The 11,372-nt window shown below is 30.9% G+C and overlaps 1 protein-coding gene across 2 annotated transcripts in view; it reads left to right on the plus strand.

Moving 5' to 3' along the window:
• LOC114325832 (post-GPI attachment to proteins factor 3) overlaps window positions 1-8,902 on the plus strand; it is a 29,445-nt gene extending 20,543 nt beyond the window's left edge. For both annotated transcript variants that reach the window (XM_028273964.2, XM_028273972.2), the window contains one exon: window positions 1,708-8,902. In XM_028273964.2, coding sequence (XP_028129765.1) covers window positions 1,708-1,771 — 64 coding nt within the window. In that variant the 3' untranslated portion in view covers window positions 1,772-8,902. The remainder of the gene's footprint in view (window positions 1-1,707) is intronic.
• Window positions 8,903-11,372: the final 2,470 nt, after the last annotated feature.

An 11,372-nucleotide genomic window follows, 5' to 3' on the forward strand; every position in this document is an offset into this window, starting at 1 on the left:
TAAGAAATTATACTTCTATTATTATGATTTTAACGAAATAAATATATTTTAAACAGTTTAATTTTGTTTTTATTTAAATATTACACTAATTTTAATACTTAAAATAATACCAAAAAAATAGCGTTAATATGTAAATTTTTATGAATTGTTGCCTTTGCGTATTTGCTTTTCTCTCGATGAATTGTAGAAAATGTAAAAACGTCAGATTTTCTACACAAATTTTTAATTTTTATTTCATTATACTTTAATATCAATTATCCTATTCCCAACTAAGATAAATACATAACTGTTATTGTCACCGGTAAACTAAGTTAAGGAAGTCAAAGTGGAAACAAGTAGTGTGCTATGGAAAAAATAGAACTATTAGAAGTATTAACTTCAAGAAATCATCATGTGTCAAATCAGTAAAACATAAAAATTTGTGCATTGATGGTTTGTTGCGGTTTGTTTCTATTAAATTTTATATAAAATTTATACAGAGTGAAATTCAAGATGATTCTTACAAACTAAGAAGCATTTGACATGATAGCCACATTCTTTGAATGCATAAGAAATGCAACTGTTGCGGCTAGAATATATGCAATGAAATATCCCCAAAGACGTCACTCCAGTAGTAGAGTTTTTCATATTTTGTTTTGATTTATTATAAACGGTGACATCTGAAAAAAATTTCCTTGTTTTTTTCCATAGCACACTGCTTGCTTCTATATATTTCCACTTATATGACAGCAACAGTTATGTTTAAAATTTACACGTTTCTTAAGATATCTCGAGATAGAAAAAAGGTATAGACATGCGGTTTTCGGTATTCTGTTGCTAATTGGGTCTAATTTTGTAATACAGGAAAAAAATACATACTTGTATTTAATATTTTGCAAAGAAAACTAGATTTCTAAAAAGAAAATAAATAGCGCCTCCTAGCCGGCATATTACGTAATAGGCTGTTTCCAAATTATAACTATTACATTGACGAAAAAGAGTTGTTTTCAACAAGACCAAATTTGCAAAAATCGATTAAGCAGAACCGGACTTACAGCGATTTTTTCATAACAAAGTTCCCACTCACCTCCACCTCTTATTTGCACAGGTAGACTTAAACTTGTGAAATAAAATATGCGCAGAATTTTATAAAGAATACGATAATCGGATTTCCAGTGCCCTTTCATTAGGTAAATTTTGTAAAATTTCGATTTTTTAATTTTTGATATTCAATTACGCCCTCTAGCGGTGGACTTACAATTATGAAAATAATTTCCAGGCTTTTCTCGAGGCAACTTTTCTTATAAAATTTTTTTTCCCAAAGCTGTACTAAAAACGGTTCCTGAGATATGGCCGAGCGCCATTCTTATTGGGACACCCGGTACATTCACTGGGGCCGACTGACCAGCTCTGTCCCGTCACACAGCTGACCGAGTATAACAACTTTTATTTATATTCAATTTAGAATGTGTGTACTGATTTTCAGCCTTAGTAAATTGATTGCATTACCTTCGTAGGAAAGCAACTTTGATACCCTCTCAGTAACCCCTGTTCTACGTTTCGCTTGACCGACCGCAGTATGTTTCTCTACACAATCACAGTAATCAACAGTGAAAAAACTAGCTTTGGTAAATTCAGAGAGATTTTTCGGCGCTGCCTCTCCGTCTATTAACAAAACGATATTTTAATCGTGTCAACTTTGTAAAAATTATTTGCAATTTGTTTTAGATTTGCTATCGATGATTGTAAGTACTTGAGAAATAAGAAAGATTTAGCGAAGAAACTGCCCTGAGGATCGGACAAGAGAACTAAAGATAAGAAGTATAAACGTCGAAATGCCAATTCCTTGAATAACCACAAAGTCATATCATTTTATAGATAAGTAAATCGTCTAGTCATTTCAATAATTATTTACATAACTTGTTTCATTTGAGAGTATTTAGAATTTAGAATTAAGTATTTTTTTGTCATTATTTAATGGAAACTGTAGAGAATATAAAAAAAGAATTAGTAGCTTTTTAATGTTAATATATATTTTTTTAATCGTCATGTAATCATCGACATTAGTAATGGCTGCTAAAAGTACATGAAAGGTTTTGGTATTTTTTAAAGAAGTCTAGGTATATTTTTACATCCTAATTTGTCCCTCTCCAGGGAAGGGGGTAATTATTTGACATGTATGTATGAGCGTTAACTGGCCTTTTAGGCCCATTGTTGGATGAATAATTTCCATCCTTTTCTCTTCTTAGCCATCAGCTTCCAATATCTGATTTCCATATCTCTGACATGTTCCATCACTGGTCTTTCTCTCTTTTGTTGCCCTCAGATACTCTCCATCCAATAGTCTTGACTTGTCTATTACCTTGCATTCTCTACCTAAAATGTTCGAGCCATTCTAGTCTACGTTTTTTCGCTATTTTTGTTATTGGAGTGTTAGCATACAATTGGTACACTTTTACATTAATTCGTCTTCTGCATTCTCCCTCTACTACTTTTCCACCAAATATTCTGCGAAGTACATGTGTTTCCCATGCTTCCAATCTGTTCTATATGGCTCTGTTCATAGTCCATGTCTCGGCAGAGTATATAATTTTTCTCAGAGACTTCTTTCAGTGCGTCATAGTTTTTCGATTCTTTTTAACGCATAAGTTGGAAGTGACAGAAAAAAGGTACGTCCGTGATTATACTCATTTATAACATTTATTCTAGTTGTTGATAGATGGCGCTATAATAAAAAAATGATTTACCTATTATCTATACGACTGCAAACTGTACAATTTAGACGAGTATACAAATCAAAGACCATACATTTTTATAAATGCAATAAACACGATTGATTTGTTTTTATAACAAATTACAAATAAAAGGGTTTAATTGCAATAATCTTTTCATATTTGGCATATTCGTATATTAATAATTCGAATAATTTTCATATTCGTATAGATATGTAATAGGTAAATCATTTTTTCCGATTATAGCGCCAACTATCAACAACTAGAAAAAATGTTATAGATGTGTATAATCACGGACGTATCTTTTTTCTGTCACTTGTGACGCACTGTAAAAAGCCTCTAAGAAGCACCATAGCATTGTGGGTCTAACTATAGTTTTGTATACTCTTATTTTTGTGCCCCAGCACATCCTCTTGGTTTGTCTCAGATTGATTTAAGTTTCTTCCTTACATGTCTGGTCAATAATATTATATTCGTTCACCTTCCCAAATTCTACAACTAATTCATCCTCAATCTCTAATTTAAAGGAATCCCTGTTGTTTATTCATTTTTTGCTGGAGATTTTCATGTACTTGGATTTATTAATATTAACTTTCATTCCCATTTTAGAGGTTTCCCGAATCAGTTTTTTGCTATACTTGCCATTTATTTTCCATTTCTTGCAATGAGAACTACATCAACAAGGTACGCTAAGCATTGGTGCTCTTTGTAGAAAAGAGTACCGGAAGATATTTTTTTTATAACTATATTAAATAGCAAGGTAGACAACGGGTCACCTTGGCGAACACTTTTTTTGATTCAAATTCTTCTGAGACTCTCTCATTGCATTTCATAGTCCATGTGGTGAGACCGCTCCCGTCTGGAAAAATTTCTGATTCGGTTTTTTTGTGGATTCCTATTCAAAAATGTCCCCTTTAAACAAATCTGAAGGGTGCCGGGCGGAATTTTTGGGCAGAAATTGTTTAAACAAATTTTTTAAACAAATACAAAAGATCACGTTTTTTTGCTCCGGAAAATATATTTTTAAGTTTTGGGGGTCATTCTAAACAAGAAAGGTATCTTGTAAATGTTCTCAAAAATTGATAGTTTTCGAGTTATAGGCGATTTAAAATCTGAAAAATGCGAAAATACGCATTTTCGAGGCCTAAAAACTCATATTTAAATTAGTATTTTTGAGGTTGCCAGATACTTAAATTGAAGTTTAAACATTCAGCTTCAAGATTCTGAAGAGTGATTATGTCTAACCTTAATTTAAAGCGTTGTTTTTTAATTGTTAAATATGCATCTCCATCCGATTTTTTGCCGGTGCGGCGCGCTCTATTTCAAAAATCTCCAATTTTCCTCCGAAAGATATTTTTTCTAGATTCTTTGGGATATTCTAAGTAAAATAAGTTTCTTGACATTTTTCTCAAAAGTTAACAGTTTTAAAGTTATAAGCGATTTAAAATCCAAAAATGCGTTTTTTGTCATTTTTCGGATTTTAAATCGCTTATAACTTTAAAACTATTAACTTTTGAGAAAAATGTCAAGAAACTTATTTTATTTAGAATATCCCAAAGAATCTAGAAAAAATATTTTTCGGAGGAAAATAGGAGATTTTTGAAAGAGAGCGCGCCGCACCGGCAAAAAAATCGGATGAACACGCATATTTAACAATTAAAAAACAACGGTATAAATTAAGGTTAGACGCTATCACTCTTCAGAATCTTGAAGCGGAATGTTTAATCTTCAATTTAAGTATCTGGCAACCTCAAAAATACTAATTTAAATATGAATTTTTAAGTCTCGAAAATGCGTATTTTCGCATTTTTCAGATTTTAAATCGCCTATAACTCGAAAACTATCAATTTTAAAGAAAAATTACAAGATATCTTTCTTGTTTAGACCAACCCAAGAAACCTAAAAATATATGTTCCAGGGCAAAAAATTTAATCTTTTGTATTTGTTTAAAAACATTGTTTAAACAATTTCTGCACAAAAATTCCGCCTGGCGCCCTTCAGATTTGTTTAAAGGGGACATTTTTGAATAGAAATCCACAAAGAAACCGAATCAGAAATTTTTTTTAGACGGGAGCGGTCTCACCACATGGACTATCACAGCACAAATGGTTTTTCCAATTGTCATTTTTACCTATCTTACTGTTTTGTCTGGTGCTTGGAATTCTTTTAACGTTTCTCTTAATTTGTTTCTTTCTATTGTATCGTAGGCGGCCTTGTTATCAACGAAAAGTACTCGAGCTGAAATGTATTCATAATAATTGATCAGGATTTGTTTAAACATAAAAATTGATCGGTTGTTGATCTTCCCTTGTGAAATCCTCCCTGGTATTCTCCTAGATTCTTCTCCAAATATACAGTATGTCCCTGTAAGTTGTATCCATATGGAAAACTTTTTTATTATTAATTTTACGAAATTTTTTTTATTCTTTATAAAAAGCTTGCATGATCCAAAACCTAAGATTCAACCATCAGATATCAAATTTTATGAATATTATACGAGGAGTGTCAAAAAATATGAATTTCGCTCAAGAGTAAAGTAGCTTTATTTTTTACAATATTGAAAATTGCCATTATGAAAATTTGTTTGGAATTAAGAACTATAGTCTAATATGCAATTACACCTTTCTAATTGAAAAAAATTTTTTTTTGAAAAATTATGGGAAACCAACATTATTTTCAGTTATTTTAATTCTGATAACTCTTTTATTATTAATTTTACGAAAAAAAGTGATTCTTAATAAAAAGTTCTGCATGGTCTAAAACCTAAAATACAACCATCTTATATCAAATTTGATCAATTTTATACGAGGTTTGTCAAAATGGATAAATTTAGATCAAAAGTAAAGTACCTTTATAGTTCAGAATATTTCAATTAGAAGGATGTAATTACATATCAATACATAATTTTTATTTCTAAACAGCTTTTCATAATAACAATTTTCGATATTGTGAAAAATAAAGGTGTTTTACTCTTGAGCGAAACTCATATTTTTTGACATACCTCCTATAAAATTGATAAAATTTGATATAAGGTGGTTATATTTCAGGTTTTAGACAATGAAGAACACTTTATAAAGAATAACTTTTTTCGTAACATTAGTAATAAAAGACTTATTTTAATTGACATAACTGAATATAATGTTGGTTATCCATAATAATTTAAGAAACATTTTCAAAACTTTTTTTTAATTAGAAGAATGTAGTTGCATACTAGAATATAGTTCTTGATTCCAAACAACTTTTCTTAATAACAATTTTCAATATTTTGAAAAATAAAGCTACTTTACTCTTGAGCGGAATTCATATTTTTTGACACACCTCGTATAATATTCATAAAATTTGATATCTGATCTTAGGCTTTGGACCATGCAGAGCTTTTCATGAAGAGTAACTTTTTTTCGTAAAATTAATAATAAAAAAGTTTTCCATATGGATACAACTTACAGGGACATACTGTATATTTCTAGTCGTTTTTTGATTAGTATGGCGAGCACTTTGTATATTACCTCTAACAAGGTTATAACAATATTGAGCTCCATTCATCCACCTCGTCGATGGATTATAAATCGTTGGGTAGAGCACAATAGGAGTGAATAACGAAAGGCACGAAAACGGTTCGACTCCTTATACTCCAGGGAAATAAGGTTTTTGTCGGGACACTTGAACAGCCAGGTTGCAAATGGGTTTTTTTGGGTACTATATACCTAATACATTATAAATACAAAAATTCCCGTCACAGTTCGGACGAGAATTTTAGTTATTAACAAATAAGGGTCAAAAATGGCAGTTTTTTCGTTTAAACAGCTACAGGTAAAAATAGGATAATTAAATATCTTATTTATAGTATTCTTCTTTTAGTAGATGAGCCCATGTTTAAAACGGCAGTTTTTAAATTTTGGTCCGATCATTTGTTGCTTCGAAAATTGCAAAATAAAACTAAAATTTCGAAAATAAAAAATTGGCTATAACTTTCGCGAAAGTGACTTTACGACTTTATATTTCACAAAAAGTTGAGTCAAAGAGTCCATATACTGCACAAAAAATTTTAAGACGATTCGTCAATTGATTTTAATTTTATTCAATTTGTTTATCCCAAAGAGCTTTTTTTTTGTAATGTTATTGTTCAGAAAATAATAATTATATAGAAATTCTGTGAAAACCACATGAAATAACAATAGTGTTGTTTTCAAATTATTGAAAAAAATCATTAAAAAGTAATTTTTGTCACTACGAAAACATTTTACTAAAGTAGAGTCATTTTTGGCTTGAAAACAATTGGAATAGCTTTGTTAATATTGACTGTAGAGTAAATTTACCTTGGAATTTCAAAAGCTGGTATTTTTACACAAATTTTCAAAAAAAAAATCTTTTCGCCTATGTTAATTACGGTCAAAGTTAGCCACTTTTATTATTTAATTCCCAGTTACTTCAAATTCTCCTGTAACAGTGTTAGTTACCATACTACTCCGAAACGGATTGGCCTATTTTTATGAAATTTTACAAGTATATCCTATGGGACTGAGAACAGGTTTTTACTTAATTTACACTTTTCCATCACCAACCCCTATGTGTTAATACCCATCTATATATTTGCATCTATAAAATTCTCCTGTCACAGTGTTAGTTGTCATACTCCTCCGAGACAGCTTGACCGATTTATATGAAATTATATATGTATATTCGGTAGGTCTTAGAATCGGTCGTAATCTATTTTTCATATCCCTGAGTGATAAGGGGAACTCCCCCTAACATTTACGTACATAACGTACTCTACAAGACTACGAGTACATACATTTTAAAAAAATTATGATCAAAATCCATCAACAAGCTCTGGAGATATTAATCGCAGCATATGTTTGAAGAATCAGTTTTATTTTTTGAGTGCACGGATTTTAATAATTCATTTCCACCGACCACAAATCGATTTCGTTAGAACGTTATTTTTAAACCTTTATTAACAACTCTGTTGAAGTTTAAAGTTTACCCAACCTTTTACACATAAACCATATACCTTCAACTTCAAAATGGCGCTAGTTGGGTTGCTTAATTGTTATAAACAAAGTAGCTATCAATTAAATAAAAAAAGTGGCTAACTTTGACTGTAAATTAACCTAGGCAAAAAGTGTTTTTTTTTTTAAATTCGTATAAAAATACCAGCTTTCCAAGTCCCAAAGTAGTTTTAATCTACAGTCAATATTAACAAAGTTATTCAAATTGTTTATGAACTAAAAATGACCCTACTTTAGTAAAATGTTTTCGGAATGATAAAAATGATTTTTTAATGATTTTTTTAAAATAGGTACTTTGAAAACATGACTTTTCTTCTTTCACGTGGTTTTCACAGAATTGCTATTACATTACTATTTTCTCAAGTTGGTCTCAACTTTTTTTGCAATATGAAAGTCTTAAGGTCATTTTCACAAAAGTTATAGCAATTTTTTTATTTTTGAAATTTTAGTCTTATTTTGCAATTTCTGAAGCAACAAATGATCAAACCGAAATACAAAAACTGCCATTTTAAACCTTGGCTCATCTACTAAAAGAATAATAGTATAGATAAGATATTTAATTACCCTATTTTTACCCGTAGCGATTTAAACGAAAAAACTGCCATTTTTGACACTTATTTGTTAATAACTAAATTTCTCGTCCGAACTGTGACGGGCATTTTTGTATGTATAATGTATTAGGTATATAGTATCCAAAAAACCCATTTGCAACCTGGCTCCTGTGTCCCGAACATGGTATATTTTTGCCTTATTTCCCTGGAGTATTAGTATATACTTTGCTTTTCAGTACTTCTGTGTTACCATACCTATGGTCTACGAAATATATATCTATGATCCATGTAAATAATAAATTTAGTACATTAGGGCTGTGTATGTAATGATTAGATAATTCCTAAAAACCCAGTCAGTGAAAGAAAAAATGTGTAAAAGATCATTAAAATTGTATAGTTAGATTGAGTATTGAGAAGAAGCAAATTTAATTTGTTATTTTAAAATGTTTCAGTGTAAATGTTCTTTATTGGTTGAATTATTGTTGGCATTAGATTTGGCACGACCGTACTTGTTATTTAGGAAGCTTTATACTGTTTTTGTAATATTCAGTTATTTATTTTGTTTGTTATCTTATGTACCTTTTTATATAGGAACATTTATATTTTTTAAATAAAAAAACAAAAAATGAAAGCTTTTATTTATTTGTATAATACCCATGATGACATCTATATTCCAAAAGTATTGCTGACATCAAAGTGGTCAGCTGGTTCAATTATCTCGGGTCCGTCATTACAGCCAAAGGAGGCTGTGACGAGGAAATCATACGCTGATCGTCAAAAGAAAATTATGTATGCTTGAATTCCCCAGTAATATACATGCCTAATGATCTGCCATAGATGGTCTATTGCCTATTTACAGTGGCGTAACAAACTCCGTCGGGCCCCCCCCCGCAGAATAGGAAATGGGGCCCCCTTTAAATAATTACTAAATGCGACTTGTGTAACAAAAACGTATTGTATGTACATGTATGTATATGTGTTAGTGTATTTATGCACTGTTTATAAAAACTTATATTTTTGATCTTTATTGGTATAGAATAAAATGGAACAAAAATTGAGAGCCTAGGCGCAAAATTTCGTGCCAATGCTTTTCAACTTCATTTTTTTCGATTCCTGAGAAAACTAGTAAGTATTTTTGAAAAATTTAGACTCAGAATGAAAGATTACATATGAACCCTGAAAACTTCTATAATGTTTAATAAGTTACAGGGGTGAAAAAAAAGAGAATGTTTAGTATGATTTTTAATTTCAAATATCCCATTCAAAAGAAACTTTTTGTTTATTCTAAGTAACTTTCAGCCCTCGGTAATAATGTAATCTTTTTTCTGCGTTTAAACTTTTTAAAAATTTTATTAGTTTTCTCAGGATTAAAAAAATGAATGCATTTAAAAAGCATTAGTCCGAAATTTTGCGCTTACACTCTTTAAATTATTACATTATTACATAGTATTATTCGATGAGATGAACAAATTTCTTTGTGCACTATTATGTATCAGCGAATATACAGTCGGAAAAATGAAAGGATACCCATGAACAATCACATCACTCACTTATTTTGTATTTGCTGTCTTTTCTTGAAAACTTCGTTTTCAATACTTATAGGCGCTAGAGAAGATAATCGTGCTTCTGACATTGTACTACGAAGATATGGTTTTATTAATTTAAGTTTAGAAATATATATCTCTGAACTAGCGGTCATAACAAGTAAAGTTGAAAACAAGGTGTACGCATGACACACTTCTGGTACGCAAGATGCAAGCACTAATGCAATGAAAATCTATAAGAATAATTTTGGCTGCATCATAAATTGAGTTCGCTGATTCCAACTGTGTCCTTAATGATTTTTTAACAAAATTCAGTTGCTCCAAAAACTCATTAGTTAAATCTGACGGGTACGCAGCAACTAATTTACTGGCTCCTGCAAAAACTTCTGAATCCGATTTGAAAAGATATCCACTTCTAAGATGTAAGACTTTAATATCGTTGTTCACTTTGTACATACTTATAAATCCAGCTTGAATTTGTTCAATGGCTACATCGAGATTTCCGAAAAACACGCCTACTCTATATATTATATTTCTTCAGGGTTTGAGATAAGTACCTTGATTATGTAATAATTCATCAAACTATTTCTTAACTCTACCAAACCTTTAACCTTTTGATTTTAAAAGTACAGGGAAAGTCACAATTAGTAGCAAAATCTTTGGATTCTTGCAAAATGACGTATCGTTTTACCTAAAGATTTGACAAAAAATTCTTTAGAGTTATGTAAAAGTACTACTATTTTGTAAAATAGATGCTAAGACAAATTCAAACTGTTCAATTTTACTTTTTTAATTATTAGTTGTCATTCTCTACTCACGATCTGTGGTAGTTAATATTATTTTAGACAGTGTTTTTAAAATTTTCATGTAGTCCTGCTTTACACCAAGCAGAGTTTAAAATCGGGATGCCCACCTAGTCACCGATAACGTTTTTAGAGTAAGCGAATTTTATTGGACGCTTTTCTGCATTCTTTGGTAAATCGAATCGAGGGAAATTTTTGAAGATTTCCAGGCACTGCTTAAAAACGTTGCGTATGCATGCGTAAAATAATATATCAATAACACATTTTTACATATAGTAGACGACAAGATGGGGCCCCCCGCAAGCTTCATGCTGCGGGGGCCTCTGTTACGCCCCTGCCTATTTAAAATTGAAGGCTTGAGGAACTGGATGGGAGAGGGTTGACAAATGACATATCTATATCGTTAAAAAATAATCCCTTTGGAATAAAAATCAACCTGTTTTAGCAATTTTACAAAATTTGTGTATTTTCCTACTTGTTAGAAGCCTGCATAAGGACTTCCATGAAAACGCTTCTTCTCTTCTTTTTCTTCTTTTTGTGTAGACATGACTATGTCTGATTTTCAATGTGCCTCAATTAAGTTGTCATTCCATCGTTTTCGTGGTCTTCCCACTGATAGTCTTCCTATTGGGGAACCGGCTCTCGCTGTCCTTACTACTCTATTTGTTGTCATTCGGCTTATGTGGTCATTCCATTTATTCTTCTGCTTCTTACCCAGTTATTGATGTTATCCACCTTGCATCTCCGTCGTTTA

The sequence above is a fragment of the Diabrotica virgifera genome, chromosome 3 (genome assembly GCF_917563875.1).
Source record: "Diabrotica virgifera virgifera chromosome 3, PGI_DIABVI_V3a".
Taxonomy (NCBI): domain Eukaryota; kingdom Metazoa; phylum Arthropoda; class Insecta; order Coleoptera; family Chrysomelidae; genus Diabrotica; species Diabrotica virgifera.